This window comes from Dryobates pubescens, chromosome 17 (genome assembly GCF_014839835.1).
Source record: "Dryobates pubescens isolate bDryPub1 chromosome 17, bDryPub1.pri, whole genome shotgun sequence".
NCBI classification, from domain to species: Eukaryota; Metazoa; Chordata; class Aves; order Piciformes; family Picidae; genus Dryobates; species Dryobates pubescens.
The window spans coordinates 6,326,761-6,351,856 of NC_071628.1; the positions used below are offsets into that span (position 1 = coordinate 6,326,761).

A 25,096-nucleotide genomic window follows, 5' to 3' on the forward strand; every position below is an offset into this window, starting at 1 on the left:
TGCCTCTGCTGAAGGGCCGGTCTCTCCCTGGGGGGGGAGCAGCTTCATCGCATCATCTGCCCTCCCTCCTTCATGTATCCTGAGCATAGAGCTGTGATGCAGATGGATGATAAAGCTCTGATTTTAATTTTCAAGAAGGAAGCATTTCTCACTGTATGCCCTGTTTCCCCCCCCTCTAGATTATGGGAAGGCACCTCCTCCCCCCCTTTCCTCCCTTCCCCCCCCACCCCCCAAAAAGAAATACTGAGCATTGTGGTGGTGGGAGTTTTGAATCAGACAGGCTTTATGTAAAAAGCCCCTCCCTACCTCAGGAGCCATTTCCAGAAGCTAAACAGTTAAAGTGGAAAATGTTAGTAATTTTGCTGCAAATAAATTGATCAGTATGCAAGACGCTTGTCACCGGCTGAATCATGGGCCACAGTTAAGGTAAACAGATCTGTGATGACATTTTCTGAGCAGAATACCAATGCTGCTACATTTCTTCCCAGAGGTTTCTGACACTTCTTATATGCAGAGAAAATTTCTCTCCCAAGAAGACCTTGCTCAGAGGCGAGCGAGCAGCAGCTCTGTGAGTGGCTTCCCTAAAGGTGGGATTCGTTACCTTCCGCGATTTATTTGTTAGCTTCGCTCTGGGAAGAGCGTGGAAAGGGATGGGGTTGCTCTGCCTCTGCTCCTGCTTTTTCCTTTGCCTGTCCTCCCTGTGCAGCAGATCTTTCTGGTGTGGAGTCTATTTATATAAAGTATCTAGCAGTGGAATGGAAGCAAACCAGGATGGCTAGCAGGAAGGATGGAGATGTTTTGTGTCGGCTGAGAGTGAGCTCTGGTTTGCGATGTCCGTAGTTAAGGTGTCAAAGCAGTGACCGAATGCACAGCTGCATTTTTAGGGTAGGTGTTTCTGTGAAATATTTCTGGCTACACGATGGTTTTGTGTTTTCATTGGCACAGTCTGAAGGCAAAGATATGATTTGGTTTATTCTTCAGTGCCTGTGTGCTCGGCAGAAAAAAAATCCACTCCGCGACTGACCGCGACCAAAATCTTCTTGCCGAGGCGCTTCTGACTCCCGCCTGACTTTGGGCTATGGAAAAATACAGGTTCCAGGGAAGTTTCTCTTGAAGAACGTTAAAAATCTCTGTGTCTGAGGCTGCTCCTTGGAGAGGGCACGTTTGTAATGCTGTGTGTAGCCTCAGAGCCACATTTACTTGGAGGTGATTGGCACCTCGGCCGCTCCGTGGATTAGCGGTTGGAAATCTGTCGCATTTGTATTGATAAAAGTGGAATCTCGTTCCTTTAATCAGATGCTGGTGTCTGACTTTAATCCCATTTATTACAGTAGGTATTGAAGGATTAAAGAGCCCTGTGGGGAGCATGCTCAGTGGTACCTGACATGAAATAGCAAACCTGGAATTGGGCATTAAAGTTACTGTTGAGGATTCAGAGTCCTCTGAGGTGGGTGGAAGCCTTTCTCCAGTAGGCTTTGGATTTAAACCTAGCCCTGGCTGGTGTGTGTGGGTCAGGGGAGAAGAGCCTGGGGATGCCTGAGGGGCTGAAGGTGGTGGGGTTATTAGGCCCTTTTGTATGGTGGACTTTCAGAGTCTTGTCATGCACAGCATCTGGTTGTGTTTCAGTGCTTCACAGCAAGATGTACAGCTGTGGTTTCTGGAGGGGAGCAGAGCAGGAAATGCCATCCCCGGTGCTGTGTGAGGATACCTGACCCGAGCTGTGCTTCCTAGGCAGGTGTCTCAACAGGTCATGAATTTGTCAGACACAAGGTTTCAGGCAGTGGCTGTGGGGTGGGGCTTTCAAGTTTGGGCTTAGGAGATGTGGCTTAATAATTCTGTGCCTAAAAAGAGAAGCCCAGGCTGGTTCTGGCATGCTGCACTGTCCAGGAGTCCTTGCTGTGGTTGTGGCTCTCGTGCACTCCTGAGGTATCCTTGTGCACCATTCAGCTTCCTTTGTGACGTGCACAGGAGCTGGTTTTTGTGCAGACCTGTACAGCAAAGTCTGAGATGAGCATGGAAGGTATTGGGAATAAATCCCTGTGCTTTATCCCTATGTCTTTCATGTACATTTGAAGATTGTCTTTTATTTCAAAAAGATCCCTGGATATTTTGAGCTTAACCTGCATGCAGCAGTGGAGGGAAGTGCAATATCCGACCTTGGCATGTTCAGCAGGGGAAAGAATTCTGGACAGAAATGGAGGGACTAATTCTGCTGCTTTTCCACGGAGCACTGACAGATTTGCCATGGATTAGTGTGGCTCCTCAGGGATCCTCAAGATGAACATGGGTATCAAGTGGCATGATCAGGCCTGTGCCAGGCATGACAGCAATAAGACAGGAGCTGGTATGTGCCACCTGACTGGAAGAACATCCCCTAAAGCTTGTGAGTGCTGTGTTTATCCTGATATCTGTGTTCCTTGGCAGATCTCTGGGGGACTTGCCAGCTTAGGAATTAAATACTGCAGGTGTTTTTTCAGCAGAAAAGTGATTTCTGTTTGACAGTAAGGAACTTCTTTGAAATCCTTTGTTGTTTCCACCCCCCCCCCCCCCCCCCCGAATGCTGGCTTGGTGGCTCTAGATCATTTTCCTGAGCAGTCAGCCTGCCCTTGTTTTACTTTCTGCACACTGTACCCTTAGGCTTGTGTTTTAATTTGCAGTGAAGTAAGCAGCACTTGCTTTATTTCTGTTGGCAGAAGGAAAGTCTCCTCTCAGAGGGTGCAATCTGGGAAAGGGAACAGCTTGTTTCCTGATGTTCATTGCTGCTGAAACACTTGTGTGAACATCAGTGTTAACATGTGTCTGGACAGGGCTGCAGAGGAGCCTGCAAACTAAGATTGTTGACCCAGCCTGCCTTTTTCTGTCATTATTGATGGATTTATTAAATACATCTAGGACCCACTTGACCCCTCCTCCTGCAGTGCTGGGCTTTCATACCAGTTTATGCCACAGCAGAACAGCTCTGCTGGCTTTGAAAGGGCTGCCCTGACCTTGCTGTAAGGGCACAATTGCAGGCTGCCCTTCTCAGTTTGCTTTTGATTGGGTTTTTGGGTTTTGTTGCTTGGGGCCAGTATCAGATGGACACCACTTCTTTTCTGTTTGGTTTTGGTTTATTTTTTTAATGATAGTAGGCTCCCTGGATTACCTCTACCACAGTGTTCCTGGCTGAAATTCCAGTCTCTGGGTGTCTTTTCCCCCCACACCCCGGCTCTCATTTTCTTCCCGGAGCACACACAGACAGATCACTTCCCAGGTGCCTAGTCAGAGAAGCTGTTGATCCATCAGGTTTTATTCCTGGCTCTGCCTTCCCAGGCTGGCCCTCATTTTTGGAGATGTTTCTGCTTTTCTGCTCAGTCCTTTGTTACCAGCATGGAAGTACCACTGAAGATATGGCTCTGTTAGATGCTTGTGGATGGTAGAGGTGGAGGTAATTTGAGAAGCAGCTCAGATCCACTGCTTCTTCTCCCCAGAAGCTCCTGCAGCAGGGAGCTGCTCTGTTTGTGAGTAGCTTTGACAGCCACAATCTACTGCTTGTATTTCTGCCTGACCATCCAGCTTTGATAAAACATCCAACACCCATTCTAGAGATTCAAGATGCCTACACAGTGACTCCTCAGCTAATAAGCTGAAAGAAAGAGGATCTGTTTGTTGCAGGAGGCTTGCTTTCAGGTCATTTTGGGCACTGGTATAACTGAGCCTGTGGGTTGGGTATTCATAGAATGGTTTGGGTTGTAAGGCACCTTAAAGATCATCCAGTTCCAGCCCCTCTAGCATGGGCAGGGACATCTCTCACTAGACCAGGTTGCTCAAAGCCTCATCCAGCCTGGCTTTAAAAGCTTCAGTGACAACCTGTTCCAGTGTCTCACCACCCTCACAGTAAGATTCATTAACCTTTGGAGTTTGTCATATGTTTTATAAAAAAAACCCAGAGTTTTTCATTACTGCCTGAAACCTGCTAACCACTCTTGCCTCTCAGGTCTTCTTACCTTAAAGGCTGAACTAAGAGCAGAAACCAAAATCATTCTGTCCAGCCACAGCCAGCTAAACTGGACATCAGATCAAAAACTATCTGTCTAGAGCAAGGAACCTACAGAAAGAGGTTTACTCAACCTATTTTGAATGCACCTCTAAGCATGGGATGCAAAGCAGTGCAGGGATGGTGCTCTGTTTCTCATTTAGTGATCTATGAAGTTAACCTTAAATAGCCACCTTTGGTTCCTAGACTTGAGAGCAGATCAGCCCAGCCCTTAGCCTGTTTTTCCATCATCTTTGCTTTAGGTGGAGGAAAAGGAGCCTACAGGAATGTCTTACCAGGATTACAAATGTAGCATTGGTCTTACCCTTAAAAGACTGCTCAGAGTTGATCTGAAATTGTTTTGCAGTCACTGCTTGAAAAACAAATAAATGTGGTGCTCTGTGCTGAGCTGTGCTGCTGAGGGACTGGGCCAGTTTCCAGGGGGATTTATCAGCTTGACCACCTGCTTCAATAAATGAGTGAGCAGAGCATTTCAAAGTGACCTTTGGTTCTGTCTCCGAAATGTGAGCTGGAATGGTCCAGGTGAAGGGCTGGCATTAGACCCTTGAAGGTGCTTGTTCTGGCACTAGTGGTTGAGCAGTTGTTTGGCTGCTCGTGCTTGGTTTGCATGGAAATTAGCCAACAGGCATTAATTCAGGGTTTCCACCTAGCAAGCAGCTTTAGACACAGCAGGGCTTCCGTGTGGTGGTGTAGGCAGAGGTCTCCCTGTTTGTCCTTGCACACTTTGTTGAAAAATCTTGGATTGCTCTGTTGCTTTTCAGTTGAAAAAAGGAGTTAATAAAAGCAAATGTACTAGAAGAAATTAGTGGAGCCAGTGAACAGATAAAATGTTATTGCTTGAAATGCATAATGTTGCATAATGGGTTTATGTAAAGCGTGGCAGAGCTGAAGTGTTCTCCAGACACTGTGAAAAACATGGATTCCTCTTTCCATAATTGAAGTGATTTTTATACTTCTCTGTTGGGGGGGGGGGGGGGGAAGAAATAGCAGGATCTTGTTAACAGATTTGCTTTCCATTAGTAAATATAATTTGTTGGAACTCCACAGGCTCTGCCAAGTCTTTGGGAAAAAAAAAATAGTTGGAAGCAGGATCCATTTTCTGTTGAGATAATTGCATGTTGTGACTGTAGGTTTTACCTCCAGAGTGAGGAAAGCAGATCTGCATTTAAAAAGAAGTTTTAATTGCTTGCATCGTTGACAAGAGTAGCACAGAGGCAGAACATGCTTAATCCATGGGATGGAAGAAGAAGGGATAAAACATCATGTCCCACTTTTCTCTTTTGAAGGGTAATGAGCTGTTTTTAACAGGTTGTAAAAGTCCTTGCCAGCAGCAATCTGAAAACTGTTGCACAAGGTGTGCTCTTGCTGAGCCTCAGATCAAAGTTTTGAGGTTTGGTGATCCCATTAACCTGTGGCTATACCCAGAGGACTGGCAGGGGGATGAATATCAGCCTGGATTTCATGCTGGGTTCTGCTCTGCAAGCCCCCCCACAGAAATAGCAGAGCTCCAAGGCTTCCTTTAAGTTCAGTCTGGCCACAGAATGGTTTGGGTTGGAAGGGACCTCTAAAGGTCATCCAGTCCAAACCCCTGCAGTCAGCAGGGACATCCTTCACTAGAGCAGGTTGCTCAGAGCCTTTTCCAGCTTGACCTTGAATATCTCCAGGGATGGGGTCTCAACTAACTCCCTGAGCAACCAGTTCCAGTGTTCCACCAGCCTTTTGGTGCAGAACTTGTCCCTAATATCCAATCTAAATCTGCTCTGCTCTCATTTCAAACCACTGCCCCTCGCCCTGTTACTGCAGGCCTTTGCAAACAGTCCCTCTGCAGCCTTCTTGTAGCCCCCTTCAGGTACTGGAAGCCACTGTTTGGTCTCCCTGGAGCCTTCTCTTTTCCGGGCTGAACAGCCCCAGCTCCCTCAGCCTGTCCTTGTAGAAGAGATGCTCCAGATCTCTGATCATCCTCATGGCCTCCTCTGGACTTGTTCCATCAGGTCCATGTCCTTCCTGTGTTGAGGGTTCCAGAGCTGGCCACAGCACTGCCGGTGAGGTCTCAGCAGCGCAGAGGGACAGCATCCCCTTTCTCCATCTCTGGCCACGCTGCTTTGGATGCAGTCCAGGCTGCCACTGGCACTCTGGGCTGCAAGTGCCCACTGCTGGCTCATGTCCAGCTTCCCCCCAACCAGAACTCCCAAGTCCTTTTCTGCAGGGCTGCTTTCTGTCACCTCATCCCCCAGCCTGGATTAATGAGTATTGTTCTGACCCGTGTGCAGGACTCTGCACATGGTCTCATTGAACCTCATGAAGTCCTTTGAATGCCATCAGAATAGAAACAATAAGCCCCAGTGTCCCTGCTCTAAACTGTTCACCTCACTGGCCAGCTGGGAAGTTTCTGGATTTTGTTTTTCTTGGTACCATGATCCACAGCTTCATTTGTCTTGGGATGTCGGCTCTGCATTGTGCTGTAGGGCAGTTTAACTGCTGTCAAAGGTTGTTATCCTTCTGACAGTGCCTCTGAGCAGTGAAATTAGAACCATTAGGTGAACTGAGATACAGAAGTACCTAGCTGTGATTCTCCTGAGGCATTGTGATGGCTGTTGACAGAACTGGGCTTCTTGTGGGGGAGCTGGGAGCCTGCTGCTCTTTGGTAGGAGAGCTTTACTTGTCCTCAGAAATAAACCCCGACACATTCTCTGCTTGGTTTGGAAAGGGCCTTCCTCTGCTGTTGGCATCACAGGTTTTTCCTTGAAGGCAATGGATTAAAGGATTTCTTTCCCCCCTTTCCCTAACTCTGCATTACAGAGATGGCATCAGATATTCCTGGCTCGGTGGCCTTGCCGGTGGCACCCATGGCAAGCGGACAAGTGAGAATGGCAGGATCCATGCCTTCCAGAGGAGGAAAGCGCCGCTCTGGGTGAGCCTCTTCTCTTTTTATCAGCTCTGATGCTGGAAATGGTACTGAAAACCTGCAAATGTCCCTGTCTCTGTGCGTGTTTATGATGTAATAGTTGTGTATGTGAACTCCACACTGATGTTCTGGTTTTCTCCTCAGTCTCTCTGCTCTTCCTGCAAGATCAAACTGCTGCTAAGTGTTTTGTTCTTTCTTGTGCTTCAAAAGACTTCCAGGTTTGGCAAAACCATCCAGAAGCAGAGCCTGGATCCCATGGCTGTTGTACATGTAATGAGTGCTTACTGCCTACAGCTGTTTAACCTCAAAAGAATTAGTCATGTGTATAAAGGTAGTGAGCTGTATTCTTGCTTGCACATGCAGGCTTACGCAGCTTCATCTGAAGTTTGGAAGCTCTCAAACAGAGGCTTTTTGTTACAGATGTTTTCCTTGCAGTCCTGGGTACAGCCACAGCACAAGAAGGCACTCTTCAGAGACCATAGTCTCACTGGGAATGCAGCATAGTCTGCCTTTAGGAGGAAGCACTCTGCTCTAGCTTCAGGGCTCTGCTAAAGAGGAGAATCTCTTTTATCCAGCCCCAGAGCTTGGAGTGGCGTAGGGAGAATTTTTCCACGTCAGGTTGCCCTGTGGCAGCTCATACTAACCCTCTGTTAGAAGATGAGTGTAGCAAGAGCTGCAGAAGGGCAGGAAACAACTCTCTAGTATTATCAAGCCCTCCTGTTTTGATCAAAGGTTGATCACAAGCAACAGTCTTTGGGTGATGCTTTGTCAGAGATGTCTGACCCGAGAGTGCCTGCAGAAGAAGCTGATTAATCTTACATTTAGCTCTAAACATGGCAGTGGTGGGGCTTAATGGGATTGAGAGCACGAGCAGATTCTCCACTGAGGAGGCCTTAAGGAGAAAACCTTTCTTGTGAGCGCAGCTGTAGGGATTGGTCACCGAGGTGCGTTACCAGTTTTAGGTGTCTGCTCGAGCAAGAGTGCTGGAGTCTCAATCCTGAAATGAATTAACAAGGGAGAAGGTGGACCTTGCCTTGCACATGGAGGGTTCAGGATGGTCATTCTGATGGATGTTCCTTTGGACAGGACAGTTTGGAGATGTACCTACTGAGCGTGCTTCATGTGCTGAGCTGTGACACTGCTCTGAGAAACTCCTGAGGTGGGACGGGAGGCCTGTGTTTGGCTTTGAAACTGCTCTGTGTCAAAACCTGCACTCAGCAGAGGAAACAAAGTGTTGCTGTCTCTCCAGTGCTGCTCAGCATACAGAAGGGCTTGTGCTCTGGAGCTGCAGGAGCAGTTGATCTCTCTCTCGATTCCAAACCGTGTCAACTGCCAATGCCAGGGTGCCAATTCCTGTTACCAAGGCTTGATGCCGCTGGCACCGAGATCTTCTGATGACATGAAATACTGACTTGATGCGAGTTGAAAGCTGTGCTTTAGCTGTTGCATTTTTAACTGTCATCATCTATTTGTGAGAAAGTGGAGTGGGGGGAGGGTGGGAGGAACCAAAAATCAAATGGTTCTAAATATTTAGGATGCGGATGCAGCGAGTATGGATTTGCTGTTACCCCCAGCTGGTGGTGGTTCATCTGTGCACTGTAAGCTCTGAACTGAGAGCCCTTCTGCAAGCCTCAGCTGAGGGTGCATTTTATGGTTTTTTTTCCCAGGGTGTGTGTATTCAGAGCTGGAAGGAAAGAATGCCTGCTGTGTCTAATTCCTCCTGGCTTCCCTTTGAACAAAGTTGCAGCTCACACTCGGTCCTTTCATTCCCGTCCTGGCGATACATCTTTGTACACCTCAATCCTAGGGCATTTCAGAAATGACTGCTTTGTGTCAAACATAAAGGAGTGGAGCTGGTGAACACAGTCATCTTTTTCCAGCTTCAGTTATCTCTGAAAATTGTTTCTTTTCTCATAATTGCTGAGGCAAGCTGGCAGAATAATTGGTGTGTGGACCTGAATGTAGATCAGCTTCAACTCATTGGCTATCCAGAAGGTGTTTCTGTGGTGCAGGCATTCAGCTTCATTGACAGCTTGGGAATGTGTTTTTCCTTTCCATAAATTATACCCAACATTTATAGGGGGTGTGGGGGGGAAGAGTGATAGGTAAGGAAATGCCCTGCAGTGGTCGGTGACTGCCTTAGATTGATGTCATTGCTGGGGCTTTATTTTAATGGGGGTTTTCTTCTGGCTTTACCATATCAGAGGCTGTGTGGGGCTTTTTCACCTTGCTAGGTTATCTGTAGTTGGGGAGGGAGGGTGGGTTGGTGGGGTTTTGGCTGGCTGGTTTGCAGGTGCATGGGTGTAACTCGGTTCAGCAGATAGTCAGGGCTTTTCTCTGACCCAGACCTGTGAGATACAGGGGGAAGAGACCTCAGCCCAGCAGCCTCCCTTCCCGGCTGTACCCCCTGGAGGCTGTGCTGAACACAAAGATGTGGTACAGACCCCATCTGCCTCCCAGCTGCTCCTGACCATTGCTGCCTGCCCCCTTTCCTGTGCTGTGCAATCGTGGCAAGCCACCTTCTGCCGCTGAGAGTTTCACCTCCGCATTCTGTTGCAATGTTCAAATCCTCTCTTATCCCTCAGCTCGGTTTTTTTACCTTGTGCAGGACCACCTTTGCTGGAAGCCTTTCTTTTAATTTATAGTTTGGTATGCAAAATGTTTCTAACTAAAAGTAAATAATTATAAAAGCTGCTTTGGTCACATTTTTTTTTTAATGGTACCCACACATCTTGGGAGGAAAACAGTTTAGTAAGGACCTCGTGCCTCAGGCCTCTTCCTGACTGACATGAGCAGGGTGTAAGGCAAACAAGATTTATGCTGTCTCTTCAAAAGAGAAGAGCAGAGAGCAGCTCTTTTTGAAAGTCTCCTTCTAATGAGAATTTTAAATGAAGATAAAAGATCCTCTTTCTGAAACTTCTGAGATGATGTCATCTGTTGCCATGGAGGCTGCTTCTGTTTTGTTAATGTGCAGTGTACTCTGTGTAACCAGCAGAGCTGATCTGCCAGGGGGTGAGGAATTTGCTGGAATATTATTTCTCTGTTCTGAAGGAGGTTACAGCGGTGCTGTCCTGCCTCTCACTCCACCTTGGGAGGTTACAGTGGTGCTGTCCTGCCTTTCACTCCACCTTGGGAGGTTACAGTGGTGCTGTCCTGCCTCTCACTCCACCTTGGGAGGTTACAGTGGGGCTGTCCTGCCTCTCACTCCACCTTGGGAGGTTACAGTGGTGCTGTCCTGCCTTTCACTCCACCTTGGGAGGTTACAGCGGGGCTGTCCTGCCCTTCACTCCACCTTGGGAGGTTACAGTGGGGCTGTCCTGCCTTTCACTCCACCTTGGGAGGTTACAGTGGTGCTGTCCTGCCTCTCACTCCACCTTGGGAGGTTACAGTGAGGCTGTCCTGCCTTTCACTCCACCTTGCCAGGTTGCAGTGGGGCTGTCCTGCCTTTCACTCCACCTTGGGAGGTTACAGTGGGGCTGTCCTGCCCTTCACTCCACCTTGCCAGGTTGCAGTGGTGCTGTCCTGCCTCTCACTCCACCTTGTAAACACAACCAGACGTGGTGGTTCTGGCAGGACACTGGAACCAATGACTGTACCTGAGAGGTGGAGGTTTAGTTTAGGGTTTGAAAGGGTTGGGGTTTTTCACTTTTACACAGTAAACATGAAATTAGGAAATGTGTTTATGAGCAAAGATGGGACAGAGAGACATTTGCTGTTGCATTTTGGAAGTGTTGCCACACAGGAAGCTCCTTCTGGTGGCTCCTGTAGAAGTGAACCTTTCCAGCCTTTCTGTGTTTGGAGTGAAGAAAGAGCTTCCTGCTTTTTGTGGCTCGCTGGAGGAGCCTGACTGAAGGGCTGGGCTGTGGCCCAAGGAAGAGCTCATCTCTTCCGCTGACCTGACAAGATGATGTGGAACATAACCCAGGTAAGCCAGGTGCACAGTAGGCCCACAGCTCATTTTAGCACTGCCCACAGGGGTGCCACAGAGTAGCTGCCATCTGCGGAGTGGCTGATGAAGTTGTGTGAAAGGGCTGCTAGTGCAGGGTAAGAGTAAAGAGTAAAGGTACAATCGGTAGTGGTGACATGATTAATCCTCTTGGCAGGGAGGCTGGGGCTTTATTCCACTCTACCTCTAGCATGCTTTCTTTAGACTGGAGCCTGGCCTTTGCTGTGTGTACAGCTTTTGGAACAATGTTTTCTTTAGCCTTGATTTCAGCTCTCTAACATAAGAGTTCCCCCTGGTTTCTGCAGACTTCTCTCAGGACTAAGAGGTGCTGCTTCTGATCATCCCACATGAGCTGCTGGCTGGTTCCTGTGGTTTGTTAATTCTAACTGCAGATTTCTGTGCAGAAGAATGGGGAAATTTAAAAATTATTATTATTATTATTAGTTTTTACTTGATTTTGAAAACCCCTTTGTGTTCTTTCTATTCCTGATGAGCTGCTTTTTGGGGGGGGGTGGGTCTAGAGGATACGAGCATGAATGGAATCCACAGTTGTTAACACCTCCAGGCAAAACGGAAATCAAACAAGGCTGAGAACCCACCGCCTTGAACGTTCATGTCGCCATTGGCAGTGTCCTGATTGCTGATTTGGAACTCTTGCTTTTTGCAGAATGGACTTTGATGATGAAGATGGGGAGGGACCCAGCAAATTTTCAAGGTGAGCATTTACAAAGGGCTGGGCAAATCCCTGGCTTCTTTCAGTGGAGAAAGACGACAGCTGTCTCACTACTGACGTTTTCGAGTCAAGCCGAACGTGACCGAAGAACTTGCCAACAGCTTGACCTAAATTCTAGTTAACTGGTTCTATCAGCTCCCTCCTGGCAGGAGCCTGTCTAATGTAGTTACTGGCTCACAAAGCTGGCAAGTACCTGTGTCATCATCTCGCTGGAGTCCTGTCAGAGGAGAAGATTTGTGATTTGTAGCTTATCATTTCAACTGCTGCAGGTGAACTTTGGGTGGACGCTGCTGAAGTTGTCTTTCTGCCACTGGAAATGAGCTTCATTTTGAATTTATTTCAGATGGTAACTGCTTGTTAAGACAATGGGTCAAGATCCTAGGGGTGTGGATTGTTTTTTCTAAGATGAGAGCTCCTTGTGTGCTGTTAAGGTGTAACTGAGGAGTCAAAATTGCCAAAAGAAATGTTAATTAAAGTGGGATTTCCTAGGCTAGAAATAAAAACAAGCATTACAGCATCACTGCCATATATTTTTTTTTCACTTTTCCTTTTCTCCTGGTCACAATTTGCATTTTCTCATTAGAAGCCAAGCAGCTGCAGGTGAGGGATAGCTATTTTGAGGCCTCCAGATAACTGCTGATTATCCATATTGTGGCTACAGCTCTGTAGCAGCAGCCATGTTCAAACACAGCTGTCACCACAGGGTTTTAACAAGGTCTTCCCTGGTCAGTCTGAAAGATAAAAGTGTGCTGAAGATGTGTCCTGACACCATACCATAGCCTGCTGGGCAGCACCAGCAGCACCCCCGTTCAGCTGATGTGCTTTGCAAGAGGATATTGCTGGCCCTGGTGTTAAACTCCATGACCTGAGGGCTAGTCCCTGGAGCTGATTTGTGATGAATGCAGCCTGCTTTGTGCCTGTGTGAAGGTCAGGGGTTTCAGGCACACTGGTGCATCTGCATTGGTCCATTGGTCTGTCTCCATCCCTGCTTCAGCCTTTCAGAGTCTGATGGTGGGGAGAGTCAGTAGTTCTTTTGAGAGGCATGCTGTGCTTGTGCTCAGCTGGTTTTAGATGTCAGATCAAAATCTGATATTTAAACCTTAAATGCTGTGAAGATCCAGCTTGTTCCGCTTGTAGAGAGTACAGAACAGTGCAGAAAGGCAGGGCCAGGGTCAGACATTCACTTCTAGCTCTGCTCTCCTTTTAGAACTTCTCCCTTCTCCAGACTGTTCCCATGACTGATTCCTAGCTTGTCTCAGTCAAAATTATTTGGTTATCAGAGAACTGTTGTTTAAATGTTGAAGCTAACCCAGCTGGCTTTGACTGAAGTGCCTGAAGAAGCATCAGCTGGGTGACTGGAAGGGAGAAAGCAGTAGCTGAAGGCACTAACACCTTCAGCCCATCCACCCAGAGAAGGATGAGTAGGTGAGCCCCAAGCTAGTGGGAGCACAGGAGGTAGTGGTGTTAGTATGGTACTCCATGTGAGCTAACACAACACACCTTGCTTCTCAGGGGCTTCCAGGCCAGCTCAGGTATCTGCATGGCATTTCACTGTCACATGGAGGCATATGCATGCACTTCTCCCATAACAGCATGTGGCCATTTCTTGTTTGATCTGTCTTTTTGCTTAAAATTTTGGGGGCCCAGTCTGCTCTCTGGGCAGAGTCAAGTAGGATAAAGTGGCATATTCAGTTCTATTTTTGAGGGTGCCTAAGAAGAAAGACATAAAGGCCAAGTCTTGCTTAAGCTTTGCCTGCAGTGTTTGAGTCTCAATGAGGAAGGAAGGAAGGAGACTCCACAACCTCTCTGGGCAGCCTGCTCCAGGGCTCTGTCGCCCTCACCGTACAGAAGTGTCTCCTCATGATGAGGTGGAACCTCCTGTGTTCCAGCTTGTACCCATTGTCCCTTGTCCTGTCCCTGGGCACCACTGAAAAGAGCCTGGCACCTTCATCCTGACACCCACCCCTCAGATATTGATAGACACTGATCAGATCCCCTCTCAGCCTTCTCTTCTCCAGACTACACAGCCTCAGGGCTCTGAGTCTCTCTTCACAGCAGAGATGTCCCAGTTCCCGCTGTCATCATCGTAGCCTCTGCTGGAACTCTCTTAGCAGCTCAGATGATCAGTGTGTTTTTAGGAAAGGGAAAGGAGAAGCAGCAGCATGTCTTTTTGGTTTAGTTAAATGTTCCATTGCTGCCTCTCTCTGGCACAGAGCTTCAGAACCAGTGAAGCTTTAATCCTACAGGGCAAAATTCCCACTGATCTGGATTTCCTCCATGAAGCTGCTGCCAATACACCACAGATACCTGTTTGGGCATCTAACTTCTGCTGTTTGGGTAGGACTGAGGCAGCTGTTTACTTCTAGGGCTTTAAGCCAGTTTTAATTTCATTTCTATTTACCCAGCAGTAAGCTTTTGCCAGGCTTCCCAGCAGACAGTGCAGTGTCTGTACCTCCCAGAGCTGTTCTCTGGAGGCCTCCTTGCATAATGCCCTGCACTCCATGCCTGTCCCTGCCCTCCTGTCTTATCTGCAGACCATCAGTGCCCTCTGCTGAGTGGAGAGCGTTGTGGTTGCAGCCTGGAAAAGATCCAGCTCCTCCAATGAATATTTCATGGGCTGGGTGGTGTTTCTGTAGCGGTGCTGGTTGTTCAGTTTCCCAGGCAGTGAGTGTGTCCCCGAGTGTCTGCAGAAACCCTCTGAAATGTGGCTCCAGCCTGTTCAGATACACAAACGAAGCTTTTGGATGGGCATGGCTTGCAGCTGTCATCAGGATCTACCTTTGCTTTGCTTTGCTGTTCTCATGCCCTCATTCCTCTTGCTGTTATTTGTAACAGTTGGCAGTTGTGAAGCTCTCTGCTTTCTGCTGTGTGTGGGCTCTCCCCCGCCCCGCGGAACCCTCGTGGATTTATTTGCTGTCTTTTGTTCCTAGGTATGATGGTGATCAAATCTCTGGTGATAAGGAAAAGTTTGCAAGGTAGGCGTGTTCTCTAGAGCTCTGCTGCTGAGACAAAAGAGAGGGATGGTCGTGGCCACAAACACCAGCACCTGAACCTTAGCTTAGAGAGCTGGCTGGTTTGTTTCTAGGTGGAATGATGGTCACAGTACTGCTGACACGGAGAGGATGGCCAGGTAGGAAAAAGGAGAAGCAAATGTGGTTTGACCTGGGTTTTGTCTTCTGTGATGCCATTCTGGCAGATCAGAAGTCGGGAGGCTGATCCAAAAAAAATGGTTGAAATCCAAAATACTGCCCCTTGATCTGAGTGTGTTTGGATCAGCTCCCACAGTCTCCCCAAATTTAATGTCCCTCCAAGCTTTCCATATCAAAAAGTTAGGAATTACAGGCTTAGGACATGATTCTGTGTACATGGTGATGAATCCTGGGGGGCGTCCTGGGCAGACACCTCTGGAGGAGGAGCACATCGAGGGTTTAAACTTGAGCTAGCTTCAGGAAAATGTCAAGACTTTGGTTGCTTCAGCATGTCCATGGCCAGCTGATCACTGCTGAAAAGTTACAGTGTGGTAGTCAGAATGAAATGGACAGGATCCTGGATCTTCTTCTCTTTCTTCTCAGGAAGCTTTGCACTCTCTGTTGTTTACTCTTTATAATTGTTGCTTTCAGTTTTCTTCTGGAGTTTTAAAATCCTTGAGTTGCAGACAGTGTCCTGTGTTTAGAACTCAAGTGTATGGGATAGCTGTGTTCTTTGTTTCTCCCTTGATCACCAGAACTCAGAGCAAGCTTTCATCATGTAGAAGTGCATTCTTCTTCCCCCTGTCCATGTCTGCCTGTGTGTGCTGCTATGTATAGATGTGCTGTGGTGTCCACATGCACTGTCACACCAGCTGCCCGGCTCCTGTGTGTGTGCACAGCCCAGCTGCCACAGGCAGACCACACAGAGGCTGCTTGGCTGCTGTGTGAAATGGAAGCTTCACTGGTATACTGTAACACATAGCTGAGGAGATGGTGACCTTAACCAAGGGACTGACTGATTCACTGGGTGACCATGGGGCACTCATGCAGCCACCCCTAGCTGGATTTTGAGCCTGTCAGGTAGGAAACACAGGGGTCAGCAGCAATAAGAGCTCAGCATGTAGCCCTGACAAGTGGTGTTTGTGGGGCCTGTGCCTCTCACATGTAACACATCTGTGTGCAGGGGCAGGATGCATACTGGAAAGCAGGGCAAGCCCAGGCTTTCCTCTGTTGCAGGGGGCTGCATATTACCACTTGGATTCTTTCTTGCCTTTTGAGTAGAGGCTCCATTATTGAAAGCAGCCAAAAAGTGTGCCCAGCCTAGTGCCCTGCCTAGTTTCTGCTTTCCTGATCAGTCTTCGTACCAGCCAGCTCCCATGCATGTTGCAGTTGCTTTTAATGTTGTGTTGTCATACCAGTCAGTGCTGGGGAACTCTCCAAGGGATCACTTTTCACATCTTGTTGGATCAGCCAGCGATCCCACAAGGCAGTGCCATGCACAGCTCACTGAAATCAGTGGAAGATGCTGCTCTGACATCTGAAGCATCACCTACCTGTCGTGTACTGGTATTTAGCTGCCACCTGACAGGTACAGTATGGGAAATAGAAGTGTTGGCTAGGTGCTGCAGTGGGCTAGGTCCATTTGGACCACTGCAGATGTATATATTGGTGTTATTCGTTAATGCATGGCAAAACTGAACTCCCAGGTCTCCAGTTCTGAGAGATTTTTGGTGGCTGTGTGTTTTGAGGCTCCTCAGACTTGCCACCTCAGTCATGTGTTGGCTATAAAGCATGAGGAGGTTAGAGCTCAGTCCAAGGTGGGGCAGCATCAAGCACTGTCAGTGTTATTTCCCTGCTGTGCTGGATTGTTCTGAAACACAAATCCTGACCTGTCTGACAAGCTGGATGTTTATTTGCTGTCTTTTGTACTACTTTTATTTATTTACTGGTTGTTTGGGGTTTTTTGTATGTACTGTCACGCCGTATCTGGTCTCAGTCTTGCAGGCTGACCCTGCTGGCATGTAGTGGCTCCCTCCAGGGATGCAGGATGTTCCACACAGCATCACAGGACTGGAGATCAGTGTTACTGAGTAGGGTTTTTTGTAAGTCAGTGCTGACACTTAGTGCAGCCCTGGCCCAGGTGTCAGCCCTGGGGCAAGGACTCAAACCTGAAATGCGTCACACCAAATGTGAGCATCTGGTGAACTGCAGCTGTCAGTTCCTCGCATCCTTCTACTTCATTTTGCATCCTTAAACCGAAGGAGGCTAAGCTGGCTGAGAGATAAAGGCCACAAGGCTGTAGGTAGAGATGTGAGTTCTTTGCACAGCTGTGGGCAAATGACATTTATCCTTCTGTGGCCTGGCTTTCCTGCCTTACGAACCGAGGGACAGTGGCACTGAGCTTCACGAAGAACTCGGCTCTCCAGGGCCGAAAAGCAGCCAAGCGAGCGCAGAGCGTTAGGGATTCGTTGCCCTGGGGCTGGAATCCTTCCACTGATTTCTCTCTGCTTCTTCTCTGTCGATCTGGTGTTTCTTGCACCTGCTCAGGGAGAACCACAGTGAGATTGAGCGGCGCCGGCGGAACAAGATGACGCAGTACATCACCGAGCTGTCCGACATGGTGCCCACCTGCAGCGCCCTGGCCCGCAAGCCGGACAAGCTGACCATCCTGCGCATGGCTGTCTCACACATGAAGTCCATGAGGGGCACCGGCAACAAATCCACTGATGGAGCCTACAAGCCTTCCTTTCTCACAGAACAGGTGGGGTTGGGGCTTTGGTTTGGGTATTTTTTTACAGAGCTCTGCCCAATGGGGTTGTGGAGTCTCCCTCGCTGGAGGTATTCAAGACCCGCCTGAATGAGTTCCTGCGTGACCTGGTGTAGGTGCTGCTCTGGCAGGGAGGGGTTAGAATGGAATGGGAATAGGAATGGAATGGGAATAGAACTAACCAGGTTGGAAAAGACCTTCAAGATCATCGAGTCCAACCTATCACCCAACACCATCTAATCAACTAAACCATGGCACCAGGTGCCCCATTCAGGCTCTTCCTAAATACCTCCAGTGATGGTGACTCCACCACCTACCTGGGCAGCACATCCCAATGGTCAATCTCTGTCTGGGAGGAACTTCTTCCTAAAATTCAGCCTAATCCACCACTGCTGTGGCTTGAGACAGTGTCCTCTTGTTCTGGTGCTGGTTGCCTGGGAGAAGAGACCAACCCCCACCTGGCTACAACCTCCCTTCAGGTAGTTGTAGAGAGCAATAAGGTCTCCCCTGAGCTTCCTCTTCTGCAGGCTAAGCAACCCCAGCTCCCTCAGCCTCTCCTCATAGGGCTGTGCTCCAAACCCCTCACAAACTAGACTAGATGATCTCTTGAGGTCCCTTCCAGCCCCTGACATTCTGTGGTTCTGTTTCTCTGTGGGTTTTCAGTTGGACTTGATGATCTTGGAGGTCTCTTCCAACCTGGTTGATGCTGTGATGATTCTGTAAAAGATGTGAGGGAATGCTGAGAGGAGCAGGAACTCTCAGCTTGATCCCTTGCTGTTGTGGAGTAGCTGTGGTAGAAGCCATGCATCCGAAGCGTGAATGCAGACAGTTCATTTTGTGACTCTTTGAACCTGATCTTAACCATTAGACAAATCTTCTCTGAAGAGCAAAATGGGTGTTGCAATCTATGAGGGCTGTCTGAAAAGCATGCTCATCACTGCTGCCTCTCATCACTGCAAAGGAATTCTCACCTCTAGAACTGGGTTCTTCCCATCCTAATAAAGATTCTCTAAAATAGGTGAAAATTAACCTGGAGAGACCTGCCTCTCCCTCCTGGGATTAGAGGAAGGTTAAAAACATTGTTTAGCCCTAATGTCTAAGTTCACAGCAGCTGAACTGGGCAGGGATGAATCCCATCTGCACTGGCTGAGGTACTCCCACGGTTAGGTTTTGGATGGAAGAAGGAAGATGCACCCAGTGCTTGAAGCAGGCCTGTGTCTAACTGAGGGCCCTGGAAATGCCTTCCACCTTCGTTGTTTTTGAAGTCCTGTGGGTGTAGTGTGCATGCTTGTGGTCTGCATGATTTAAGCACTTGCAGATGGAAGTGATGGCCAGAGGCAGTACTTGTTAGAAACAGCAGCTTCTGCTGACCTCTCTGTTCACATCTCCACTTACTCTGTTTTCCTTCCAGTGTGTTTCTGGAAGGACTGTGGCATGCAGCTAGTTGGCTCGTCACATCTCGTGTCAACATGGGGGTGCCAGGCTCTTTTCAGTGGTGCCCAGTGATAGGGCAAGGAACAGCAGGCACAAGCTGGAACACAGGAGGTTCCACCTCAACATGAGAAGACATGAGTCCATTTGAGAGGCATCCCTGCCCCACGGTGGGCAGGTTGGAGGAGATGATCTCTGAGATCCCTTCCAACCTAAGCTAGTCTATGATTCCAGTCCCCAGATGGGGGTGGAGGGTCTCAGTGCTGCATATTAAAGGCAGATGTGTGGATGTCTCAGGATGGTGAGCAAGGCAAAGAGAGGAGTAAGAAAGGCCAAAGACAGGGGTATTCCAGACCCTTTGGATCTCTGAGGCTTCATAGCCACAGGCTGGAAAAAGAAAGCAAGAAGTGATGCATCCTCCTTGTACAGTGACCTGAGCCTCCAGATGGCGGGGGGGAGGGATATGGACATTCCTGTCCTTGTTCCCATTACACTTTCTGTTCTTTATCCAGTGACTGTTTCATCTGGAAACAGCTCATTGCAGGGGGGTGAGAGCAAAACAAAGCCCAGAAGAACTTGTTGGTTTCTTTCCAATTAAATTATTCAGGACATTTAATTAAGAGACAAGTTTGCTGTCTGAGTTTTGGCTGTTCATTTCCTCTGTTTGTGCTCTGAAATAACTTTGTGTTTTTAATGTTAGATGCTTATCACACAATATGCTGTGAGTTTGGGTTAGTTAATTTTCCTGAAGTGCATGGAGATTACCAGATGAAAAGCAGGAAAGGAAAACAAAGTGCTGTTTGTTATTAAGATCAATGATTTATGGCTTGCTGCAAGTTTGGTTGTGTCATTACATCCATACTGCAGTGAACATCCCCTGCCTGGGCTGTGGTGGTGCATCCACACCAGTGTGAACATCTCTGCCTGGGCTGTGGTGGTGTGTCCACACCAGTGTGAACATCTCTGCCTGGGCTGTGGTGGTGTGTCCACACCAGTGTGAACATCCCTGCCTGGGCTGTGGTGGTGCATCCACACCAGTGTGAACATCACCTGCCTGGGCTGTGGTGGTGCATCCACACCAGTGTGAACATCACCTGCCTGGGCTGTGGTGGTGCATCCACACCAGTGTGAACATCACCTGCCTGGGCTGTGGTGGTGCATCCACACCAGTGTGAACATCACCTGCCTGGACTGTGGTGGTGTGTCCACACTGAACATCCCTGCCTGGGCTGTGAGCAGCTACACAGATCACAAGCAAACACCATTTTTTTGGCAGTGACAGAGGTGCTATTTAATTCCCTGCCCTTGCTGACATTCTGCTAAACCCCTTTCTTTGGCAGGAGCTGAAACACCTGATCCTGGAGGCTGCGGACGGGTTCCTGTTCGTGGTGGCGGCCGAGACGGGCAGGGTGATCTACGTGTCGGACTCGGTGACTCCGGTGCTGAACCAGCCGCAGTCGGAGTGGTTTGGCAGCACCCTGTACGAGCAGGTTCACCCTGACGACGTGGAGAAGCTGAGGGAGCAGCTCTGCACCTCTGAGAACTCCATGACAGGTCAGATGCGTCTGCTGTCTGCTTCTTGTGTCTGCCAGATCCCTGCAGGCTTCTCCTGACGTTCAGAACGCCTGCTTTAAAAGCCTGGAGGCAGGGAAGTTCGGCAGGGCTCAACTGCATTTCCTTGCATTATTTCCTTTTGCTTCCTATTTGTTTGACTTCAGCTCAACCACCCTCCAGGTAGTTGTGTACTGCAACTTCTGGCCTGGGTAGGTTTGGAATCTGGATTGTTTTCTGGCTTGGTCTGGAAACCTGCAGTGTGTTTTCCTTTCCTCTTCAATGAACTTGTGACTTCTTTACAGCTCTGTGTTTCTTTCGGGCAGTGTTTATTTTGAAGGCAGAAGTCATGCTTTAGACTTTTCCATCTTCAGAAAAGTTCCTTGTGGTTTGCTAACAGGAATCCTGGGGGGGAAAAAATCCAGCCTTTGGCAGCTGAAAATCAGTGGATTTGAAATGGGAAGCTTTCTCCTGCAGCACTGGTGTTGGTTAGGTGCAAGCTGGCTACCTATTGTTTTGCACATGAAACTGAACCATCCTCCTCTGATGTTTACAGATACCTGTACTCAAGACAGCCCATAGGAAACTGCCCTTGTCTTGAACAGCACCCCTGGGTGTTAGAGATGCAAGAATTAGCTAAATCCTGGCTTAACTCAAACTTGGAAAGGAGGGAGGTGTTCAAGAGGGGATTGGATGTGGCACTTGGTGCCATGGTCTAGTCATGAGGTCGGTGGTGACAGGTTGGACTCGATGATCCTTGAGGTCTCGTCCAACCTTGGTGATACTGTGAGCTCAGCTTCTTACTCTTCCACATATTATGTTTATAGTTAAAGGGAGGGAAAAAAACAAGCTAGGGGAAAATATTTCAACCCTCTGATCAGTGCAGCAGCCACAACAGTTCTCCTTGCTTCAGCCATTCACAGTTCTGACCTGGTGTGCTGGAGGTTTTGGTGTGTTTCATAACTCAGAGGACAGCGAACCAGTTCTGAGTGAACCTGCATACTGTTTACAGCTCCCATGCCCAAACAGTGCCAAATTCTTGATTTCCTGTGGCTTGGATGTGATGTGGTTTTGGCAGAGCTCTCATCTATTCAAACTGGAAACTCGGAGCAAAATTCTGTGGTGAAAATCCAGATGGATGGAAACCAAGTGAACCGTGAGGGGAACCTAGCGGAGCAAAACAGCTGAGTTTCATACCACGGGGCTTGCAGCAAGGCACAGCCTCTGGTTTTGTTCTGTAGCCTGTCAGACATTGCCAGGTAGGGCCCACCTTCCTCCAGGCCAGCAGTTACTGCAGAGCCCCAGTGAACCCTCATGTTTTGGCTTCCAGGTGTGCTCAGCTATGGGGCCTGACCTGCTCAAACAAGAGCAGAGCAAGGCAAATGCAGAGCACTTCTGAAAACCCAGCTTGGGTTTTTTTCCACCATTAACTGTGTGCCTTTCTGTTCCACTGAGTTCATCTGTAGCCACTGGAAGGAGAAGTTCAAATAATAGCATTTATAGGGCTACAGCTTTTCCTTGCCTGAGTCTTTTGGAGTTGTCAGATTGACACGGCAGTCCTGTAAGCCTGCTGTGCACAGACAGCTGGACATTGGCCCAGCATGATGGAAACACCACCCTCTTTAGAGCCAGGGCAGCCTGCTCAGCTGCACTCCTTAAGGTGCAGAGGCTGGATGTGCAAAGATGGCTTATTAGGGACTGGAGAATGTGCATAGCTAGAGCTGTTGCAGCAGTGAGAACACTGGGTAATTCCTGACTGCATGGGGCACAGTGCTCATGTTTTCTTGTACCAAAGTTTTTGCTGGTTGCATGGGCAGTGCAGTGTTCTGGCCAGGTGAACATGTCACAAGCCATAAACACAATCATAGAATCCTAGAATGGCTCAGGTTGGAAGGGACCTCAGAGATCATCTGCTCCAACCTCCCCACCATGGGCAGGGACACCTCTCAACTAGACTCAGCTGCCCAAGGCCTTATTCAACCTGCTCAAGGCCTTCAACACCCCCAGGCACGAGGCAGCTGCAACCTCCCTGGGCAGCCTATTCCAGAGTCTCACCACCCTCCTACTGAAGAACTTCTTCAGCTCCAGTCTAACCCTGCTCTGCCTCAGCTTCAAACCATTCCCCCTTGTCCTGTCTCTAGGCACCCTCATGAAAAATCCCTCTGCAGCCTTCCTGTAGGATCCCTTCAGCTATTGGAAGGCAGCTCTAAGGTGCTCTTGGAGTCTTCTCTTCTCCAGGCTGACCAACCCCAGCTCCCTCAGCCTGTCCTCATAGCAGAGGTGTTCCAGCCCTTGGATCATCTTTGTGGCCTCCTCTGGATTTGTGCCACCAGCTCTGTGTCCTCCTTGTGCTGGGGGCACCAGAACTAGAGGCAGGATTGGAAGTGGGGTATCTCAATCATGAGTCTGTTTCTGACTTCAGGCATAGGAATATAGCTGAGTGTTTGTCATCCCTCATAAGGGCGTCAAAAAGCAGGTTTTTAAGGTGCAGTCCTGCTCTTTGAGTAGGTTTGTGTTAAAGATATTTTTGCTGAAGTATAACTATACTTAGTACAGCAGTAGTTTTCTCAGTCAGTGGAGCTTGTAGACAAACAGAAAGCTCTGGATTTGTTGGCTTTCCAGTGTTATGTTTCATGGAGAGCAAAGGCAATGCAGATCTTGAAAGAGATGCAAGCCACAAGCCAGCATTTGGTGCTTTTCTTGCTCAGAGTGAAGTTCAGGGCAGGTAGCAGGAAAATCCTCATCTTCTTGTTGAGCACAGGATCTGCTTGAGGGGAAAAACTGACTTGCAGTGAAAGTGTAATGGTGTGCTATGATTTTTAATTTTGCACTCTTCCTCATTTTCTCAACCCTGTAACCTTCTCCTCCAGCCCTTGAGCTGGGGAAGCAATGACAGTGTCCTGACAAAGGAGGGGTTTCACTTGCCTTGCATCAGATCAGAGCAATGTCCTTTAGTTGTATTTGTTTGCCCTCTTAGAAGCACCAGTCATTCGTACTGCATTGCTGAGGTTTCCCCAGCACCTCTTGGTAATCCTGCCACCCAGAGAAGCTGCTCCAGACCCTGGGGACTTGGGAGGCTGCCACTGGCAAGGGGTAGCAACAGAGAGCAAGCTGGTGGAGAAAGCAGGCTCCCGCTCGCACTTCTGCCCTGGGAATAAGCCTGGGACCGGGGCTGTGGTTGTGTGAGTGGCTTTTTGGCAGTCTCTCTGGCTTATGCAATCCTCACCTCATCTCACCCTCTCCTCCTTAGGCATTTTTGTGGTACTACCATGAGTCACATCAAGGGGACCCAGCTGAAAGCTAAGCTAAGCAGAAAATCCCTTGGTTTGCTGGAGACAGCTCTTTGGGCCACCTTATTGGAGGGTTGTTTCAACTCTTGTGTTAACACCAAGGAGAAGCAGGGAGTGAATAAATAAGGGTAAGGAGAGGACAGGGCTGCAGGAGCAGTGAAAGCATCTTGCCAAATTCAAGTGGCTGCTTAGCTATGGCCTAACCCATACAGTGTGTTTGGGGAGTTATTTGCTTGCTCTATTTTTAACTGTCAGGATATGAAGAAGGATGGGTTGTTTCTATTCCATTTTATATCCCTGGGGATTTTATTCCCTGGAAAGGGAACAATTGTCTGCTTTCTTGTACAGTAATTGCTAACACATTGTAGCAACAGGAAGGCTGAGCTGTGAAGTATATGTTTGGTGTGAAATGCTCTAGAAAAGACAGCAGCTGAAACTTGATGATAGCAACAAATAGTGCTCCCAAGAAATATTTACGTGTGTTATGGGCAGGATTAATCAGAGTGGGGCAGATATTCAGGGTAATGATTTATTTTCCCTCTTTTGTTCATGGAAATCTGCAGATGGGAAAACAAATCATTTCCAGTATGGATGAAGATTAGATCCCACAGTAGGAACCATTAGCAAAGATCTCTCAGCCCTTGGGATGAAGCAGTGAAACTTGGTGAATGTTGGGTTCAGAGCTGCAGTTGTGAAGGGCTGACTAACACACGGCTGGGTGGAATCCTGCTGTGAGCAAGAGCCTCTGAACAGCTGCAGACAGCAAATCTCTGATGGCACAGAGAACAAACAGAGCTTAGACTTCAGTGCACTGGAAACCAGCTTTAGAAGTCTACCTCTGCTAGACTTACTCGAAACAGGATGGAGCAAGTACCGTAGTAGACTCTGCTGCCATTAAAATACAGCATTCCAGAGCACTTTGCCAGGCTGATTCCTGCCAGTCTAATCCTCCATAAGCACTTCATGAAAGAGCAGAATGAAGACTAGAGGTACCTTTTATGGCTGCCTGGAAATAGTCCAAGTGATTCCATGATGTGTCTGAGATTAGGCTTGTCAGGGCTGTGAGGTGCCTGTTCCTGCAGCCAGCATCTCTAGTGGTGCAAATGGGAAACACCCAAGTGTGTTGTATTCAGTTCTGAGCTCCACGCAGCACAGCAGAGAGTAATCCAGCTGAAATAGCTTCCCTCTGCCTCTCTCGCTACAGCTGAGGCGAGGCAGGGAGAAGCCTGTGTAAACCCATCCATGGCACAAAGCCTCCCTAGGATGTTTAGGATCAAGAGGAGTCCTTGCAGACTGCTTTAGCTGAGTAGTTATGGAGAGCTGAAACTGTGGATCTGTGACTGCAAGAAAAATGACGAGAAGCAGAACCTCTGCAGCTTTCAATTTCAAGTGATTTTTAAAGTGACTGAGTCAATTTACTTGCTAGCTGAAAAAGATTAATTGAGGTTACTCCTGGACAGAACTTGTGTGC

The 25,096-nt window shown here is 48.4% G+C and overlaps 1 protein-coding gene across 5 annotated transcripts in view; it reads left to right on the top strand.

The window, feature by feature from the left end:
- Positions 1–25,096, top strand: part of ARNT2 (aryl hydrocarbon receptor nuclear translocator 2) — a 99,206-nt gene that overhangs the window by 18,749 nt on the left and 55,361 nt on the right. The window contains exons 1-6 of one of the 5 annotated variants that reach the window (XM_054168969.1): positions 307–426; positions 6,833–6,944; positions 11,552–11,599; positions 14,548–14,592; positions 17,134–17,347; positions 20,125–20,338. In XM_054168969.1, the coding sequence (XP_054024944.1) occupies positions 6,835–6,944; positions 11,552–11,599; positions 14,548–14,592; positions 17,134–17,347; positions 20,125–20,338 (631 nt within the window). In that variant the 5' untranslated portion in view covers positions 307–426; positions 6,833–6,834. The other 4 variants (XM_054168966.1, XM_054168970.1, XM_054168968.1 and 1 more) reach the window with 4 other exon arrangements.